Source organism: Myxine glutinosa, chromosome 6, assembly GCF_964187855.1.
Source record: "Myxine glutinosa chromosome 6, kmMyxGlut1.1, whole genome shotgun sequence".
Classification (NCBI taxonomy): domain Eukaryota; kingdom Metazoa; phylum Chordata; class Myxini; order Myxiniformes; family Myxinidae; genus Myxine; species Myxine glutinosa.
Window position 1 is genome coordinate 189,128,208 of NC_136266.1, and position 20,996 is coordinate 189,149,203.

Below are 20,996 nucleotides of genomic sequence, written 5' to 3' on the forward strand. Positions count from 1 at the left end.
CTTCATGGAGCGGTGAAACCGCTCGCACAACCCGTTGGCTTAGGGGTGGTAGGCCGTGGTGCAGTGCAGCGTGACCCCCAACGAGCGGGCGACCGCGCCACAAAGTTCGGACGTGAACTGTGGGCCGCGGTCGGACGAGATGTCCACCGGTGCGCCGAAGCGCGCGACCCAGGTGGCGATGAACGCCTGCGCCACGTCGGCGGTGGTGGTGGAGGTGAGGGGCATGGCCTCCGGCCACCTGGTGGTCCTGTCCACCATGGTGAGCAGGTGGGTGAACCCCCGCCATGGGGGCAGGGGACCCACCAGGTCCACGTGGACGTGGTCGAAACGCCGTGCAGGCACGGTGAAAGGTGCAAGCGGGGCCTGGGTGTGGCGGTGGACCTTGGCCTGCTGGCAGGCCGTGCAGGCGTTGGCCCAGTTGCGGACGTTCCGTCGAAGGCCGTGCCAGACGAAACATGCCGACAGCAGCTTCTGAGAAGCTTTCCGGCCCGGGTGAGAAAGGCCGTGGATGGAGGCGAAGATGCGGCGCTGCCAGGAAACGGGCACGATGGGGCGAGGCTGGCCCTGGGAGATGTCGCAGAGCAGGACGGTGCCCGCGAAGGGGATGTCGGCCAGGCGGAGGCCCGTGTCCGCCGCCCGGAGGGCCTGCACCGAGGTGTCGGTGGTTTGGTCGGCCGCCATGAGCGCGAAGTCCACGCCGAGGTGGACCGCGTTCGCGCTGGCCCGAGAAAGACAGTCGGCCACGGCGTTGTCTTTGCCGGCGACGTGCCGGATGTCCGTGGTGAATTCCGACACGGCGGAGAGGTGGCGCTGCTGGTGAGCCGACAACGGCTCCATGACTTTGGCCATTGCGTAGACCAATGGCTTGTGGTCGACGAAAGCCGTGAACGGGCGGCCCTCCAGGAGGTGTCGGAAATGGCGAACGGCAAGGGAATAGACCGAGCAGCTCGCGGTCGAACGTGCTGTATTTTAACTCGTTCGGCCGGAGTTGCCGGCTGAAAAAAGTGAGTGGCTGCCAAACCCCGTCCACCCATTGTTCATGGACGGCGCCCACCACGTAGTTGGAGGCGTCCATAGTGAGGGCGATGGGCGCGTTGAGCACCGGGTGAGCCAGCAGCGTTGCGTCGGCGAGGGCCCGTTTTGCGCTCGCGAAGGCCGCGTCCATGGCCGTGGACCAAACGATGTCATGCTTGGCCTGGTGGTATCCCCGTATCAGGTCAATTTTGGAAAATATGACCCGTCCCGCCAAACGGGCGGAAAAGTCCTGGATGTGCGGGATCGGGTACCTGTCGGGGGTGGTAGCGTCGTTGAGACGGCGGTAGTCGCCACACGGGCGCCATCCGCCCCCCGGCTTTGGCACGATGTGCAGTGGTGAGGCCCACGCGCTATTGGAGCGCCGCACGATGCCGAGGTGCTCCAACGCGTCGAACTCGGCCTTTGCCACGGCAAGCTTGACTGGGTCGAGGCGGCGGGCCCTGGCGTAGACCGGCGGGCCCGTAGTGGGTATGTGGTGCTCGATCCCATGCCGCACTGCGACGGCCGAAAACGTCGGCCGCGTGAGGGCCGGGAATTCTGCGAGCAGGCGAGCGAACTCGTTCGCCGTCAGGAGGGTGCACGCCAGTTCGGTCGGCGCGGAGCTGCTCATCGTGCACGCCAGGGTGCTGAAGGTCTAGGCGTGGACAAGGCGACGTCGTTTGACGTCGACCAGCAGCCCGTGCGCGCAGAGGAAGTCTGCGAGGTCCACTGGAAGCGCTGGCTGCCGAAGCAGAGGGTGACGTCGCGCGGGCCGAAAGTGCGTATGGCCGAGCCATTAGCAGCGACCAAAGAGGGGCCGCAAACGGCGTCCCACCTGTCCTGCTCGGAGGCGGGTATGACGCTCAGTTGTGCGCCGGTGTCACAAAGGAAACGCCGCCCGGACGCTTTGTCCCGAATAAAAAGCAAGTTGCCCGAGTGGCCGGCGCTCATGGCTGGGACTGAACGCCGGCCCGGCCGTTTCCCGACTTGCCGAAAGTGCACGGGGGTTGGCACGTCCGAGCCTTGTGTCCGAACCTGGCATGGTAATAACACCACGCCTGGTCAGGTGGAGGCCCCGGCCGTCGTGTCGGAAGCGGTCGGCGCGGCGCGGCGGCCGCCAGTTGCTCCGGCAGTTCGGCCTCCAACCGCGCAGGGCGCTCGGGCGTCGTGGGCGTCGCCTCGGACGGCGGCAGGCTCCAGGTAGCCGCGCCGATGTGTTGGCCCGCCGAGGAGATCTTATCGGCTTCCCTGGCGAGGGCGCGGGGATCGGTGATCAACGTGCCAGCCAGGGCGAGGCGTACCGGGTGAGGCAGCTGGCGAAGGAACAGCTCGCGGAACAGAAAATCCGGAGAGTGCTCACCGAGCAACGAGAGCATATAGTCCATGCGCTCGGACGGGCACGTGTCGCCGAGCTCGGGCAGGTCGAGCAGGCGCCGTGCGCGTGCCGCCGGTGAGAGGGCGAAAGTGTCGAGGAGGAGCGTCTTCAGCGCGTCATACTTGTCAGCAGCCGGCGGGTGCTCGAGGAGGCTCAGGGCGCGGGCCGCGGTGGCAGAACCGAGCGCTGCCACGACGTGGTGGAAGCGGGTGTCGTCCGCGGTGATGCCTCGCAGGGCGAACTGGGAGTCTGCCTGGGCGAACCAAACAGCCGCGTGAGCCTCCCAGAAGGTAGGCAGTTTAAGAGTCACTGCCGTGTCCATGTCGGCAGGTCACCAGGGAAGGAGCTGCGCTCCAACGCGAGTCGAAAGAATTGACGCGACCAAAGACGGAATTCGTCCGAGTTGCTTTTATGAAACAAAACAGCTCAGGTATTCTGACAAGCCCGTTTATCGGGCAGCAATATATATACACATTTATGCCGGGGCGTTTGCCCGGGAAAACCGAGACCGGGCATGCCCGGGTGTCAAGGGCGAGTCCTGGAAAGGCGAGTCTGGACATGCCCGGGCGTCCTGGACGCGGCCTGGCAAGTCGAGGCTGGGCGTGCCTGAGCGCTCTGGGCGAGCCCTGGAAAGGCGAGAGCGGGCATGCCCGGACGCTCTGGGCGAGTCCTGGAAAGGCGAGTCTGGAAATGCCCGGGCGTCCTGGACGCGGCCTGGCAAGTCGAGGCTGTGCGTGCCCGGGCGCTCTGGGCGAGCCCTGGAAAGGCGAGAGCGGGCATGCCCGGGAAAGACGAGACCGGGCGTGCCCGGGAGGTTCGGGCGTGCCCGGGAACAGCGAGTCCGGGCATGCCCAGGAGAGGCGCGTCTGGGCCCGTCCGGACGAGCCCGGCATGGCGATCGCGCCCTGGCCGCGTCCTGGCAGGTGCAAGGCGATTGTGTACATTCAGCGGGAACCGCGACACACCCATAATATAAACCACGGTGGCAATGAAAAAAAATAATGGGATAAAAAGTTTCTCCAAACTGTCCCTATTTCTTGATTATTATTATTTTGTATTAGTGACTGTCCCTATTCACCCGTAAAACGGGGTGAATAGGGACAGCCATAAAAATCCTATTTATTCCTATTTAACCCATATATGGGGTTAATAGGGGACTATAAGTTGCTTTTAAAAAAAACAAGAGAACACTTTCAACCCAAATATGAACAAATGAGTAGGGTTATCAATTTTCAGCGAAAAAGGTTTCCGAACTTTTTTCAAGTTTTTTCCCTATTCATCCCATTTCACGGTACTGTATGGGAGGGGGCCAGTTCCTCCCCATAGATTAGAGTACTGTACTGTATGGGAGTGGCCCTTGTTCCTCCCAATCGATTAGAGTACTGTAGGCCCACTGTATGGGGGTGGCCCAGGCTCCTCCCCATTGATTAGAGTACTGTACTGTATTTGAGAAAGGCACGCTCCTCTCCATCAATATGAGTACTGTACTGTATTTGAGAAAGGCAGGCTCCTCCTCATCGATTGGAGGACTGCACTGAATTGGAGGGGCCCAGGCTCCTCCCCATCGATTAGAGCACTGCACTGTATTGGAGGGACCCAGGCTCCTCCCCATCGATTAGAGTACTGTACTTTATGGGAGTGGCCCAGACTCATCCCCATCGATTCGAGTACTGTATGGGAGGGAGGCAGGCTCCTCCCCATCGATTGGAGTACTGTACTGTATGGGTGGTAGGTAGGCTCCTCCCCATCGATTAGAGTTCTGTACTGTATGGGAGGGGGCCCAAGCTCCTCCCCATCGATTAGAGTACTGTACTGTATGGGCGGGGCACAAGCTCCTCCCCATCGATTAGAGTACTGCATGGGAGGGAGCCAGGCACCTCCCCATCGAGGAGAGTACTGTACTGTATGGGAGGAGGCCAGGCTCCTCCCCATTGATTAGAGTACTGTACTGTGTTTGAGAAAGGCACGCTCCTCTACATCAATATGAGTACTGTACTGTATTTGAGAAAGGCAGGCTCCTCCTCATCGATTGGAGGACTGCACTGAATTGGAGGGGGCCCAAGCTCCTCCCCATCGATTAGGGTACTGTACTGTATTTGAGGAAGGCAGGCTCCCCCCCCCCATCGATTAGAGTACTGTACTGTATAGTGTATGGGAGAGCGGCCCAGGCTCCTCCCCATCGATTACAGTACTGTACTGTATGGGAGGGGAATAGGCTCCTCCCCATCGATAAGAGTGCTGTATGGGAGGGGGCCCAGGCTCATCCCCATCTATTACAGTACTGTACTGTATGGGAGGAGGCCCAGGCTCCTCTGCATCGATTAGTGTACTGTACTGTATGGGGAAGGGCCCAGGCACCTCCCCATCGAGGAGAGTACTGTACTGTATGGGCGGAGGCCAGGCTCCTCCCCATCGATTAGAGTACTGTACTGTATGGGAGTGGCCCAGGTTCATCCCCATCGATTAGAGTACTGTACTGTATGGGAGGGAGCCAGGCTCCTCCCCATCGATTAGAGAACTGTACTGTATGGGCGGAAGGTAGGCTCCTCCCCATCGAATAGAGTACTGTACTATATGAGAGGGGAATAGGCTCCTCTCCATCGATAAGAGTACTGTATGGGCGGGGGCCCAGGCTCATCCCAACTATTACAGTACTGTATGGGAGGAGGCCCAGGCGCCTCCCCATCGATTAGAGAACTGTACTGTATGGGTGGTAAGTAGGCTCCTCCCCATCGATTAGAGTACTGTACTGTATGGGAGGAGTGGGCCCAGGCTCCTCCCCATCGATTATAGTACTGTACTGTTTGGGAGGGGATCCAGGCTTCTCCCCATGGATTACAGTACTATACTGTATGGGAGGGGGCCCAAGCTCCTCCCCATCAATTAGGGTACTGTACTGTATGGGAGGGGGCCAGGCTCCTCCCCATAGATTAGAGTACTGTACTATATGGGAGCGGCCCAGGCTCCTCACCATTGATTAGAGTACTGTACTGTATTTGAGAAAGGCAGGGCTCCTCTCCATCAATATGAGTACTGTACTGTGTTTGAGAAAGGCAGGCTCCTCCCCATCGATTAGAGTACTGCACTGTATGGGAGTGAGGTAGGCGCCTCCTCATCGATTAGAGTACTGTATTGGAGGGAGGCAGGCTCCTCCCCATCGATTAGAGTACCGGTACTGTACTGAATGGGAGGGTGAACAGGGACCTCCCCATCGATTAGAGTACTGTACTGTATGGGAGGCGGCCCAGGCTCCTCCCCATCGACTAAAGTATGACACTGTATGGGAGGGGCCCCGGCTCCCCTCCATCGATTCGAGTACTGTATGGGTGGGTGTCCAGGCTCCTCCCCATCGATTGGAGTAATGTACTGTATTTGAGGGAGGCAGGCTCCTCCCCATCGATTCGAGTACTATACTGTATGGGAGGGGCCAGGCTCCTCCCCATCGATTAGAGCACTATACTGTATGGGAGGAGGCCCAGGCTCCTCCCCATCGATTACAGTACTATACTATATGGGAGGAGGCCCAGGATCCTCCCCATGGATTACAGTACTATACTATATGGGAGGAGGCCCAGGCTCCTCTCCATGGATTAGAGAACTGCACTGTATTGGAGGAGGCAGTCTCCTCCCCATCGATTAGAGTACTGTACTGTATTGGAGGAGGCAGTCTCCTCCCCATGGATTCGAGAACCACACTGTATTGGAGGAGGCAGAGTCCTCCCCATCGATTAGAGTACTGTACTGTATTTGAGGAAGACAGGCTCCTCCCCATCGATTAGAGTACTGTACTGTATGGGAGGAGGCCCAGGCTGCTCTGCATCGATTAGTGTACTGTACTGTACTGTATTGGGAAGGGTCCAGGCATCTCCCCATTGAGGAGAGCACTGTACTGTATGGGCGGGGATCCAGGCTCCTCCCCATAGATAAGTACTGTACTGTATGGGTGGTAGGTAGGCTCCTCCCCATCGATTGGAGTACTGTTCTGTATGGGGGTAGGCCCAGGCACCGCCCCATCGATTAGAGTACTGTACTGTATGGGAGGAGGCCCAGGCTCCTCCGCATCGATTTGAGTACTGTCTTGTATGGGAGTAGGCCCAGGCTCCTCCCCATCGATTAGAGTACTGTACTGTATGGGAGGGGATCCAGGCTCCTCCCCATCGATTAGAGTACTGTACTGTATGGGAGGGGCGAAGGCTCCTCCCCATCGATTAGAGTACTGTACTGTATGGGAGGGGATCCAGACTCCTCCCCATCGATTAGAGTACTGTACTGTATGGGAGGGGCGAAGGCTCCTCCACATCGATTAGAGTACTATACTGTATGGGAGGAGATCCAGACTCCTCCCCATCGATTAGAGTACTGTACTGTATGGGAGGGGCCAAGGCTCCTCCTCATCGATTAGAGTACTGTACTGTATGGGAGGGGCCAAGGCTCCTCCCCATCGATTAGAGTACTGTACTGTATGGGAGGGGAGCCAGGCTCCTCCTCATCGATGAGAGTACTGTACTGTATGGGAGGGGGCCCAGGCTCCCCCCCATAGATTAGAGTCTTGCACTGTATGGGAGGGGCCCAGACTCCTCCCCATCAATTAGAGTACTGTACTGTATGGGAGGGGAGCCAGGGTCCTCCCCATCAATTAGAGTACTGTACTGTATGGGAGGGGAGCCAGGGTCCTCCCCATCAATTAGAGTACTGTATGGGAGGGGAGCCAGGGTCCTCCCCATCAATTAGAGTACTGTACTGTATGGGAGGGGAGCCAGGGTCCTCCCCATCAATTAGAGTACTGTACTGTATGGGAGGGGAGCCAGGGTCCTCCCCATCAATTGGAGTACTGTACTGTATGGGTGGAGGCCCACTGCCCAGGGTCCTCCCCATCAATTGGAGTACTGTACTGTATGGGTGGATCCCAGGCCCCTCCCCATCGATTTGAGTACTGTACTGTATGGGAGGAGGCCCAGGGTTCCTCCCCATCAATTGGAGTACTGTACTGTATGGGAGGGGATCCAGGCTCCTCCCCATCGATTTGAGTACTGTACCGTATGGGAGGAGGCCCAGGGTTCCTCCCCATCAATTGGAGTACTGTACTGTATGGGAGGTTCCCAGGCCCCTCCCCATCGATTTGAGTACTGTACTGTATGGGCGGGGATCCAGGCTCCTCCCCATCGATTGGAATCCCAAGAGTGAGGAGGACGCCAAACAGGCCCCTCCCATATACATCCCGGAAGATGGCTTCCTGTCGCGTTCTCCGTCCCTTGGTTGCCGCAGCTCTCTTTCGAGTCGCCGGTCAATCGAGGCCTTCATCGAATACGATCTCTCCCTTCCGAAGCCTTTGTCGCGGTTTCTCCTCTAACAAACTGACTGCTGCTGGTACGGTGGGAATTTGAAAGGTGCTGGTATGACAGGGGGTTGGGAAGGTGGAGGGCAAAGGTGAACACAGGAGAAACGATACCTTACGGGGGAAAGAGAAGGTCGAACATGAATATGATGAGAATTAAATATTTAAATGCAAAGGTAGATGAATCCCAGAAAGACAAGATGATTATGAATGTGGTAAAAAGAAGTCGGGAAGGGGTTATCAATCATGGAACCGACGAGGTGTTCCTCATGTCGAACAAAGTTTCATTTTTGTTTCGTGTTTGGGTGAAGTTACCGCTATCGTTCATTTAGGTTATCATTTTAATTTGTTGTTTAAATCTCCTTTATCATCGGTTGGGGTTATCATTTTATATTGTTTGAAGTCTCCTCCATCGCACGTTTGGGTTATCATTTCAAATTGTTGTTTAAAGTCTCCTCTGTCACACGTTTGGGTTATCATTTTAAATTGTTGTTTGAAGTCTCCTCCACTGCACGTTTGGGTTATCATTTTAAATTGTTGTCTGAAGTCTCCTCCACTGCACGTTTGAGTTATCATTTTATATTGTTTGAAGTCTCCTCCACTGCACGTTTGGGTTATCATTTTAAATTGTTGTTTGAAGTCTCCTCCACTGCACGTTTGGGTTATCATTTTAAATTGTTGTTTAAAGTCTCCTCTGTCACACGTTTGAGTTATCATTTTATATTGTTTGAAGTCTCCTCCACTGCACGTTTGGGTTATCATTTTAAATTGTTGTTTCAAGTCTCCTCCACTGCACGTTTGGGTTATCATTTTAAATTGTTGTTTCAAGTCTCCTCCACTGCACGTTTGGGTTATCATTTTAAATTGTTGTCTGAAGTCTCCTCCACTGCACGTTTGGGTTATCATTTTAAATTGTTGTTTGAAGTCTCCACTGCACGTTTGGGTTATCATTTTAAATTGTTGTTTAAAGTCTCCTCTATCGCACGTTTGGGTTATCATTTTAAATTGTTGTTTGAAGTCTCCTCCACTGCACGTTTGGGTTATCATTTTAAATTGTTGTTTAAAGTCTCCTCCATCGCACGTTTGGGTTATCATTTTAAATTGTTGTTTGAAGTCTCCTCCACTGCACGTTTGGGTTATCATTTTAAATTGTTGTTTCAAGTCTCCTCCACTGCACGTTTGGGTTATCATTTTAAATTGTTGTCTGAAGTCTCCTCCACTGCACGTTTGGGTTATCATTTTAAATTGTTGTCTGAAGTCTCCTCCACTGCACGTTTGGGTTATCATTTTAAATTGTTGTCTGAAGTCTCCTCCACTGCACGTTTGGGTTATCATTTTAAATTGTTGTCTGAAGTCTCCTCCACTGCACGTTTGGATTATCATTTTAAATTGTTGTTTGAAGTCGTCTCCACTGCACGTTTGGGTTATCATTTTAAATTGTTGTCTGAAGTCTCCTCCACTGCACGTTTGGGTTATCATTTTAAATTGTTGTTTAAAGTCTCCTCTGTCGCACGTTTGGGTTATCATTTTAAATTGTTGTTTGAAGTCTCCTCCACTGCACGTTTGGGTTATCATTTTAAATTGTTGTTTAAAGTCTCCTCTGTCGCACGTTTGGGTTATCATTTTAAATTGTTGTCTGAAGTCTCCTCCACTGCACGTTTGGGTTATCATTTTAAATTGTTGTTTCAAGTCTCCTCCACTGCACGTTTGGGTTATCATTTTAAATTGTTGTCTGAAGTCTCCTCCACTGCACGTTTGGGTTATCATTTTAAATTGTTGTCTGAAGTCTCCTCCACTGCACGTTTGGGTTATCATTTTAAATTGTTGTCTGAAGTCTCCTCCACTGCACGTTTGGGTTATCATTTTAAATTGTTGTCTGAAGTCTCCTCCACTGCACGTTTGGGTTATCATTTTAAATTGTTGTCTGAAGTCTCCTCCACTGCACGTTTGGATTATCATTTTAAATTGTTGTTTGAAGTCTCCTCCACTGCACGTTTGGGTTATCATTTTAAATTGTTGTCTGAAGTCTCCTCCACTGCACGTTTGGGTTATCATTTTAAATTGTTGTTTAAAGTCTCCTCTATCGCACGTTTGAGTTATCATTTTAAATTGTTGTTTCAAGTCTCCTCCATCGCACGTTTGGGTTGTCATTTTAAATTGTTGTCTGAAGTCTCCTCCACTGCACGTTTGGGTTATCATTTTAAATTGTTGTTTAAAGTCTCCTCTATCGCACGTTTGAGTTATCATTTTAAATTGTTGTTTCAAGTCTCCTCCATCGCACGTTTGGGTTATCATTTTAAATTGTTGTCTGAAGTCTCCTCCACTGCACGTTTGGGTTATCATTTTAAATTGTTGTTTAAAGTCTCCTCTATCGCACGTTTGGGTTATCATTTTAAATTGTTGTTTCAAGTCTCCTCCATCGCACGTTTGGGTTATCATTTTAAATTGTTGTCTGAAGTCTCCTCCACTGCACGTTTGGGTTATCATTTTAAATTGTTGTCTGAAGTCTCCTCCACTGCACGTTTGGGTTATCATTTTAAATTGTTGTTTCAAGTCTCCTCCATCGCACGTTTGGGTTATCATTTTAAATTGTTGTCTGAAGTCTCCTCCACTGCACGTTTGGGTTATCATTTTAAATTGTTGTTTAAAGTCTCCTCTATCGCACGTTTGAGTTATCATTTTAAATTGTTGTTTCAAGTCTCCTCCATCGCACGTTTGGGTTATCATTTTAAATTGTTGTCTGAAGTCTCCTCCACTGCACGTTTGGGTTATCATTTTAAATTGTTGTTTCAAGTCTCCTCCATCGCACGTTTGGGTTATCATTTTAAATTGTTGTTTCAAGTCTCCTCTATCGCACGTTTGAGTTATCATTTTAAATTGTTGTTTCAAGTCTCCTCCATCGCACGTTTGGGTTATCATTTTAAATTGTTGTCTGAAGTCTCCTCCACTGCACGTTTGGGTTATCATTTTAAATTGTTGTTTGAAGTCTCCTCCACTGCACGTTTGGGTTATCATTTTAAATTGTTGTTTGAAGTCTCCTCCACTGCACGTTTGGGTTATCATTTTAAATTGTTGTCTGAAGTCTCCTCCATCGCACGTTTGGGTTATCATTTTAAATTGTTGTTTGAAGTCTCCTCCACTGCACGTTTGGGTTATCATTTTAAATTGTTGTCTGAAGTCTCCTCCACTGCATGTTTGGGTTATCATTTTAAATTGTTGTCTGAAGTCTCCTCCACTGCACGTTTGGGTTATCATTTTAAATTGTTGTCTGAAGTCTCCTCCACTGCATGTTTGGGTTATCATTTTAAATTGTTGTCTGAAGTCTCCTCCACTGCACGTTTGGGTTATCATTTTAAATTGTTGTCTGAAGTCTCCTCCACTGCACGTTTGGGTTATCATTTTAAATTGTTGTCTGAAGTCTCCTCCACTGCACGTTTGGATTATCATTTTAAATTGTTGTTTGAAGTCTCCTCCACTGCACGTTTGGGTTATCATTTTAAATTGTTGTCTGAAGTCTCCTCCACTGCACGTTTGGGTTATCATTTTAAATTGTTGTTTAAAGTCTCCTCTGTCGCACGTTTGGGTTATCATTTTAAATTGTTGTTTGAAGTCTCCTCCACTGCACGTTTGGGTTATCATTTTAAATTGTTGTTTAAAGTCTCCTCTGTCGCACGTTTGGGTTATCATTTTAAATTGTTGTCTGAAGTCTCCTCCACTGCACGTTTGGGTTATCATTTTAAATTGTTGTTTCAAGTCTCCTCCACTGCACGTTTGGGTTATCATTTAAAATTGTTGTCTGAAGTCTCCTCCACTGCACGTTTGGGTTATCATTTTAAATTGTTGTCTGAAGTCTCCTCCACTGCACGTTTGGGTTATCATTTTAAATTGTTGTCTGAAGTCTCCTCCACTGCACGTTTGGGTTATCATTTTAAATTGTTGTCTGAAGTCTCCTCCACTGCACGTTTGGGTTATCATTTTAAATTGTTGTCTGAAGTCTCCTCCACTGCACGTTTGGATTATCATTTTAAATTGTTGTTTGAAGTCTCCTCCACTGCACGTTTGGGTTATCATTTTAAATTGTTGTCTGAAGTCTCCTCCACTGCACGTTTGGGTTATCATTTTAAATTGTTGTTTAAAGTCTCCTCTATCGCACGTTTGAGTTATCATTTTAAATTGTTGTTTCAAGTCTCCTCCATCGCACGTTTGGGTTATCATTTTAAATTGTTGTCTGAAGTCTCCTCCACTGCACGTTTGGGTTATCATTTTAAATTGTTGTTTAAAGTCTCCTCTATCGCACGTTTGAGTTATCATTTTAAATTGTTGTTTCAAGTCTCCTCCATCGCACGTTTGGGTTATCATTTTAAATTGTTGTCTGAAGTCTCCTCCACTGCACGTTTGGGTTATCATTTTAAATTGTTGTTTAAAGTCTCCTCTATCGCACGTTTGAGTTATCATTTTAAATTGTTGTTTCAAGTCTCCTCCATCGCACGTTTGGGTTATCATTTTAAATTGTTGTCTGAAGTCTCCTCCACTGCACGTTTGGGTTATCATTTTAAATTGTTGTTTGAAGTCTCCTCCACTGCACGTTTGGGTTATCATTTTAAATTGTTGTTTGAAGTCTCCTCCACTGCACGTTTGGGTTATCATTTTAAATTGTTGTCTGAAGTCTCCTCCATCGCACGTTTGGGTTATCATTTTAAATTGTTGTTTGAAGTCTCCTCCACTGCACGTTTGGGTTATCATTTTAAATTGTTGTCTGAAGTCTCCTCCACTGCATGTTTGGGTTATCATTTTAAATTGTTGTCTGAAGTCTCCTCCACTGCACGTTTGGGTTATCATTTTAAATTGTTGTTTGAAGTCTCCTCCACTGCACGTTTGGGTTATCATTTTAAATTGTTGTCTGAAGTCTCCTCCACTGCACGTTTGGGTTATCATTTTAAATTGTTGTTTAAAGTCTCCTCTATCGCACGTTTATCATTTTAAATTGTTGTTTCAAGTCTCCTCCATCGCACGTTTGGGTTATCATTTTAAATTGTTGTCTGAAGTCTCCTCCACTGCACGTTTGGGTTATCATTTTAAATTGTTGTTTAAAGTCTCCTCTATCGCACGTTTGAGTTATCATTTTAAATTGTTGTTTCAAGTCTCCTCCATCGCACGTTTGGGTTATCATTTTAAATTGTTGTCTGAAGTCTCCTCCACTGCACGTTTGGGTTATCATTTTAAATTGTTGTTTGAAGTCTCCTCCACTGCACGTTTGGGTTATCATTTTAAATTGTTGTTTGAAGTCTCCTCCACTGCACGTTTGGGTTATCATTTTAAATTGTTGTCTGAAGTCTCCTCCATCGCACGTTTGGGTTATCATTTTAAATTGTTGTTTGAAGTCTCCTCCACTGCACGTTTGGGTTATCATTTTAAATTGTTGTCTGAAGTCTCCTCCACTGCATGTTTGGGTTATCATTTTAAATTGTTGTCTGAAGTCTCCTCCACTGCACGTTTGGGTTATCATTTTAAATTGTTGTTTGAAGTCTCCTCCACTGCACGTTTGGGTTATCATTTTAAATTGTTGTCTGAAGTCTCCTCCACTGCACGTTTGGGTTATCATTTTAAATTGTTGTTTAAAGTCTCCTCTATCGCACGTTTGAGTTATCATTTTAAATTGTTGTTTCAAGTCTCCTCCATCGCACGTTTGGGTTGTCATTTTAAATTGTTGTTTCAAGTCTCCTCTGTCGCACGTTTGGGTTATCATTTTAAATTGTTGTTTGAAGTCTCCTCCACTGCACGTTTGGGTTATCATTTTAAATTGTTGTCTGAAGTCTCCTCCACTGCACGTTTGGGTTATCATTTTAAATTGTTGTTTAAAGTCTCCTCTATCGCACGTTTGAGTTATTTTAAATTGTTGTTTCAAGTCTCCTCCATCGCACGTTTGGGTTATCATTTTAAATTGTTGTTTCAAGTCTCCTCTGTCGCACGTTTGGGTTATCATTTTAAATTGTTGTTTGAAGTCTCCTCCACTGCACGTTTGGGTTATCATTTTAAATTGTTGTTTGAAGTCTCCTCCACTGCACGTTTGAGTTATCATTTTATATTGTTTGAAGTCTCCTCCACTGCACGTTTGGGTTATCATTTTAAATTGTTGTTTGAAGTCTCCTCTGTCACACGTTTGGGTTATCATTTTAAATTGTTGTTTAAAGTCTCCTCTATCGCACGTTTGAGTTATCATTTTAAATTGTTGTTTCAAGTCTCCTCCATCGCACGTTTGGGTTGTCATTTTAAATTGTTGTTTCAAGTCTCCTCTGTCGCACGTTTGGGTTATCATTTTAAATTGTTGTTTGAAGTCTCCTCCACTGCACGTTTGGGTTATCATTTTAAATTGTTGTCTGAAGTCTCCTCCACTGCACGTTTGGGTTATCATTTTAAATTGTTGTTTAAAGTCTCCTCTATCGCACGTTTGAGTTATTTTAAATTGTTGTTTCAAGTCTCCTCCATCGCACGTTTGGGTTATCATTTTAAATTGTTGTTTCAAGTCTCCTCTGTCGCACGTTTGGGTTATCATTTTAAATTGTTGTTTGAAGTCTCCTCCACTGCACGTTTGGGTTATCATTTTAAATTGTTGTTTGAAGTCTCCTCCACTGCACGTTTGAGTTATCATTTTATATTGTTTGAAGTCTCCTCCACTGCACGTTTGGGTTATCATTTTAAATTGTTGTTTGATGTCTCCTCCACTGCACGTTTGGGTTATCATTTTAAATTGTTGTTTGAAGTCTCCTCCACTGCACGTTTGAGTTATCATTTTATATTGTTTGAAGTCTCCTCCACTGCACGTTTGGGTTATCATTTTAAATTGTTGTTTGAAGTCTCCTCCACTGCACGTTTGGGTTATCATTTTAAATTGTTGTTTAAAGTCTCCTCCACTGCACGTTTGGGTTATCATTTTAAATTGTTGTTTGAAGTCTCCTCCACTGCACGTTTGGGTTATCATTTTAAATTGTTGTTTGAAGTCTCCTCCACTGCACGTTTGGGTTATCATTTTAAATTGTTGTTTGAAGTCTCCTCCACTGCACGTTTGAGTTATCATTTTATATTGTTTGAAGTCTCCTCCACTGCACGTTTGGGTTATCATTTTAAATTGTTGTCTGAAGTCTCCTCCACTGCACGTTTGGGTTATCATTTTAAATTGTTGTTTAAAGTCTCCTCTATCGCACGTTTGAGTTATCATTTTAAATTGTTGTTTCAAGTCTCCTCCATCGCACGTTTGGGTTATCATTTTAAATTGTTGTCTGAAGTCTCCTCCACTGCACGTTTGGGTTATCATTTTAAATTGTTGTTTAAAGTCTCCTCTATCGCACGTTTGAGTTATCATTTTAAATTGTTGTTTCAAGTCTCCTCCATCGCACGTTTGGGTTATCATTTTAAATTGTTGTCTGAAGTCTCCTCCACTGCACGTTTGGGTTATCATTTTAAATTGTTGTTTGAAGTCTCCTCCACTGCACGTTTGGGTTATCATTTTAAATTGTTGTTTGAAGTCTCCTCCACTGCACGTTTGGGTTATCATTTTAAATTGTTGTCTGAAGTCTCCTCCATCGCACGTTTGGGTTATCATTTTAAATTGTTGTTTGAAGTCTCCTCCACTGCACGTTTGGGTTATCATTTTAAATTGTTGTTTGAAGTCTCCTCCACTGCACGTTTGAGTTATCATTTTATATTGTTTGAAGTCTCCTCCACTGCACGTTTGGGTTATCATTTTAAATTGTTGTTTGAAGTCTCCTCCACTGCACGTTTGGGTTATCATTTTAAATTGTTGTCTGAAGTCTCCTCCACTGCACGTTTGGGTTATCATTTTAAATTGTTGTTTAAAGTCTCCTCTATCGCACGTTTGAGTTATCATTTTAAATTGTTGTTTCAAGTCTCCTCCATCGCACGTTTGGGTTGTCATTTTAAATTGTTGTTTCAAGTCTCCTCTGTCGCACGTTTGGGTTATCATTTTAAATTGTTGTTTGAAGTCTCCTCCACTGCACGTTTGGGTTATCATTTTAAATTGTTGTCTGAAGTCTCCTCCACTGCACGTTTGGGTTATCATTTTAAATTGTTGTTTAAAGTCTCCTCTATCGCACGTTTGAGTTATTTTAAATTGTTGTTTCAAGTCTCCTCCATCGCACGTTTGGGTTATCATTTTAAATTGTTGTTTCAAGTCTCCTCTGTCGCACGTTTGGGTTATCATTTTAAATTGTTGTTTGAAGTCTCCTCCACTGCACGTTTGGGTTATCATTTTAAATTGTTGTTTGAAGTCTCCTCCACTGCACGTTTGAGTTATCATTTTATATTGTTTGAAGTCTCCTCCACTGCACGTTTGGGTTATCATTTTAAATTGTTGTTTGAAGTCTCCTCCACTGCACGTTTGGGTTATCATTTTAAATTGTTGTTTGAAGTCTCCTCCACTGCACGTTTGGGTTATCATTTTAAATTGTTGTTTAAAGTCTCCTCTGTCACACGTTTGGGTTATCATTTTAAATTGTTGTTTGAAGTCTCCTCCACTGCACGTTTGGGTTATCATTTTAAATTGTTGTCTGAAGTCTCCTCCACTGCACGTTTGGGTTATCATTTTAAATTGTTGTTTAAAGTCTCCTCTATCGCACGTTTGAGTTATTTTAAATTGTTGTTTCAAGTCTCCTCCATCGCACGTTTGGGTTATCATTTTAAATTGTTGTTTCAAGTCTCCTCTGTCGCACGTTTGGGTTATCATTTTAAATTGTTGTTTGAAGTCTCCTCCACTGCACGTTTGGGTTATCATTTTAAATTGTTGTTTCAAGTCTCCTCTATCGCACGTTTGGGTTATCATTTTAAATTGTTGTTTCAAGTCTCCTCCATCGCACGTTTGGGTTATCATTTTAAATTGTTGTTTCAAGTCTCCTCTGTCGCACGTTTGGGTTATCATTTTAAATTGTTGTTTGAAGTCTCCTCCACTGCACGTTTGGGTTATCATTTTAAATTGTTGTTTCAAGTCTCCTCCACTGCACGTTTGGGTTATCATTTTAAATTGTTGTTTAAATTCTCCTCCATCGTTCATTTAGGTTATCATTTTAAATTGTTGTTTCAAGTCTCCTCTGTCGCACGTTTGGGTTATCATTTTAAATTGTTGTTTAAAGTCTCCTCTATCGCACGTTTCAGTTATCATTTTAAATTGTTGTTTAAATTCTCCTCCATCGTTAATTTAGGTTCTCATTTTAAATTGTTTTTTAAGTCTCTTCTGTCGCACGTTTGGGTTATCATTTTAAATTGTTTTTTTAAGTCTCCTCTGTTGCACATTTGGGTTATCATTTTCAATTGTTGTTTCAAGTCTCCTCCATCGCACGTTTGGGTTATCATTTTAAATTGTTGTTTAAAGTCTCCTCCACTGCACGTTTGGGTTATCATTTTAAATTGTTGTTTAAAGTCTCCTCTATCGCACGTTTGAGTTATCATTTTAAATTGTTGTTTAAATTCTCCTCCATCGTTCATTTAGGTTATCATTTTAAATTGTTTTTAAGTGTCCTCTGTTGCACATTTGGGTTATCATTTTAAATTGTTGTTTAAATGCTCCTCCATCGTTAATTTAGGTTATCATTTTAAATTGTTTTTTAAGTCTCTTCTGTCGCACGTTTGGGTTATCATTTTAAATTGTTTTTTTAAGTCTCCTCTGTTGCACATTTGGGTTATCATTTTAAATTGTTGTTTAAATGCTCCTCCATCGTTAATTTAGGTTATCATTTTAAATTGTTTTTTAAGTCTCCTCTGTTGCACATTTGGTTTATCATTTTAAATTGTTGTTTAAATTCTCCTCCACCGTTAATTTAGGTTATCATTTTAAATTGTTTTTTAAGTCTCCTCTGCTGCACATTTGGGTTATCATTTTCAATTGTTGTTTAAAGTCTCCTCCATCGCACGTTTGGGTTATCATTTTAAATTGTTCTTTAAAGTCTCCTCCACTGCACGTTTGGGTTATCATTTTAAATTGTTGTTTAAAGTCTCCTCTATCGCACGTTTGAGTTATCATTTTAAATTGTTGTTTAAATTCTCCTCCATCGTTCATTTAGGTTATCATTTTAAATTGTTTTTTAAGTCTCCTCTATTGCACGTTTGGGTTATCATTTTAAATTGTTCTTTAAAGTCTCCTCCACTGCACGTTTGGGTTATCATTTTAAATTGTTGTTTAAAGTCTCCTCCACTGCACGTTTGGGTTATCATTTTAAATTGTTGTTTAAATTCTCCTGCATCATTCATTTAGGTTATCATTTTCAATTGTTTTTTAAGTCTCCTCTATCGCACGTTTGGGTTATCATTTTAAATTGTTGTTTAAAGTCCTCAAACAACCCCTCACTGTGCCTCATCCCTTCACCATCAAACCTTTCATCCTCCTCATCCTTCCCTTTCTTGGAACTCTTCTGCAATCTCTGACACACTATCAACTGCTCTCCCTACCTCCCCCTCTCATCCTTCATCTTACCCTACTCCTCCCCTCCCCTGTCCTGTACCCGATGCTCCCCCTCTCTCCATTAACGGTATGGATCTCAAACATCCGGGGCCTTCGCTCAAATCTGACTGATATCTCCATACAGGTTGCTTCTGACAATCCAGACTTGATCTGCTTAACAGAGACTTTCCTCCTTCAAGATGTCTCTGATTCCTTAATATCTCTTCCTGGTTACTCCCTCCTCCGGTATGATAGACCTGAGCCTCGTCCTGGTGGTGGGGTGGCTATCTTTATCAAAAACTCTCTTCCTCACTCTCCTTGCACTGCCCTCTCTCCTCCTCACCCCCAGGAGTATCTCTGGCTACGGCTTCCTCTCCGCTCCCACCTTTTGTTCATATGTGTTCTGTACCGTCCCCCAAACAGTGATGACTCCATCTACATTTCACTGTCTGACAACATGGACCAACTTCTATCCACTCATTCCAACTCTCTCTTCCTCATATGTGGTGACTTCAACTGTCATCATGCCACCTGGTTGGGTGTGGGTTCCTCTCTCACCAGTCATGGCACCTCAGCAAAGGACTTCTGTGACTCACTGGGATTGACACAATCTGTCAATTTCCCGACCCGGATCTCAGCCAATGGAGTATCTTCTCTTCTAGACTTGGTTATGACAAACTTCCCTGCTAATGTCTGCTGCTCTTCTTCTGCTCCAATCGGTTCTTCTGATCATGTGCTTGTCAAAGTGGACATCTCTCTGGCCATTCTCAGAGAGCCTCCTCAGCATCGACGAGTCTGGCATTTCACTCAGGCCGACTGGGACGGTCTTCAAGCAGCCATCAATCGTCTGGATTGGTCTCCCATCTCCACTGCCTCTGACATCAATTCTTCCTGGGAATTCTTCCAAAGCAAACTGATCTCTCTCATGCACAGATTTATCCCATCTCGCCTTCAGTTGTCTTACCCTTCCTCCCGTCCATGGTACACTGAATCTTGTGGTGAGGCAGTTGCCCTGAAACAACTTGCCTTTGCCTCTTGGAAGGTTAATCCAACTGAAGGCAATCTCAGTTCCTTCCACCAAGCTCGGATCAAGTGTGTGTCTACCGTCAGGAGTGCCAGGAAGCACTATCTCTCCTCACTCAAGAATGAACTCTCAAAGCTGTCTCCTTACTCCAAATCCTGGTGGCGTCTGGTCAAATCCGTTTCTGGTGTTTATTCCCCCTCCATCCCCTCCCTTACCTCAAATGGCCACACAGTTGACATCGCACGTGACAAAGCCGAATGCCTCAACTCTGTGTTTGCCTCAAAATCCTTAGTCCTAAACCCATCCCTCTCTCTGTTCCCACCTTTCCCAGTCGAACCCAACTGCTCCTGGTCTCTGTGTCCTTCTCTCCTGACAAGGTGGAGGAGTTTTTGTCAAACCTCGACTCTGATTCTGCAACTGGACCAGACGGCATCAGCCCACGGGTCCTTAAATCCCGCTCTGCTGCTCTATCTCACCCTCTCTCTGTTCTTTTCACCCTATCTTTTGCTCAAGTCTCCTCTATCGTACGTTGGGGTTATCATTTTAAATTGTTGTTTAAAATCTCCTTTATCGTACGTTTGGGTTATCATTTGAAATTGTTGTTTAAAGTCTCCTCTATCGTACGTTTGGGTTATCATTTGAAATTGTTGTTTAAAGTCTCCTTTATCGTACGTTTGGGTCCTCATTTGAAATTGTTGTTTAAAATCTCCTCTATCGTACGTTGGGGTTATCATTTTAAATTGTTGTTTGAAATCTCCTTTATCGTACTGTTACGGACCGCGGATAAGATGTTGTTTGGCCGAGCGGATGGCACTGCGGCCCTAACAGTTACCCCGACTAACCCGCTTCCTGAACGTTGGCCGAATCGCGCCACAGATATTCAATGGGGAAAAGACTAAAGCGAAGGATGTGAAGAAGAGGAAAGACAAAGGGTAAGGAATACAAATATAATTTATTACTATGCACAGGATTGAAAGAAACCCAGGAAGAAGATAAGATAAGAAAATAATTTACAGAAGAACTCAGAGACACAGTGCAAATATTAACTTATACAAGCTTACTTATACCCAGGGACAAGACAAAAGACAGACTACGAACACACTTACATGGGGGATGATGATAGGAATGGCAGGAGGTGGATGGCTGGAGGGGGGAGGAAGGGTCAGGTCCCTGCAAACGGCAGGGCTGGAGGTGACAGCTCCGACTCCTCGCGTTCTTGGCGGGAAAACCTCGGTGGCGTCGACGCAACTCTTGGTGTCCCTTTTTGTGCTCCTCCTCAACTCAACCCTCACAAGGCTTGCTGTCTTTCTTGGCTTCACTCTGCTTCACTCCGCCTCACTTCTCTTTACTTCTCCCACTATCTTTTGTAACCAACTCTCTTTCCGCCACCAACCACCAACCAACGTTCTGACGCGCCTCTCTGAACCTCTCTCTTTCTTGACTTTCTTTCTTCGCACGTCTCTCGGTCCAACCAACTCTCTCGGCTCTTGCGCGCGCGCTTTTATAGCGCCTCAGGCGATCAAGCCGCCGGCCTTCAGGACACGCCCCTCGGTGAGCTCGCTTCGGCCCTGATTGGTGGGCACAGGCCCTCTGACTCCACCCTTGATGACGATGGGCGGGCACGCCCTTCTTCCCCGAGCTGAGCATGCCGTAATGGCTAATGGTGGTTTTGGGGTGAAACCAACAACCCACAGCTGTAGCAAACCTGACAAACTGCCCAGTGCAGTTGGTAATTGAGGCTTGGAGGGGATGTAGTTGGCAATTGAGGCTTGGCAATGACGCAGTTGGAAATGGAAGTTTT

The 20,996-nt window shown here is 46.4% G+C and overlaps 1 protein-coding gene across 1 annotated transcript in view; it reads left to right on the forward strand.

The window, feature by feature from the left end:
- The first annotated feature begins 7,557 nt into the window (after positions 1–7,557).
- Positions 7,558–20,996, forward strand: part of GCSH (glycine cleavage system protein H) — an 84,214-nt gene continuing 70,775 nt past the window's right edge. The window contains exon 1 of the mRNA XM_068119073.2: positions 7,558–7,756. Coding sequence (XP_067975174.1) covers positions 7,615–7,756 — 142 coding nt within the window. The 5' untranslated portion in view covers positions 7,558–7,614. The remainder of the gene's footprint in view (positions 7,757–20,996) is intronic.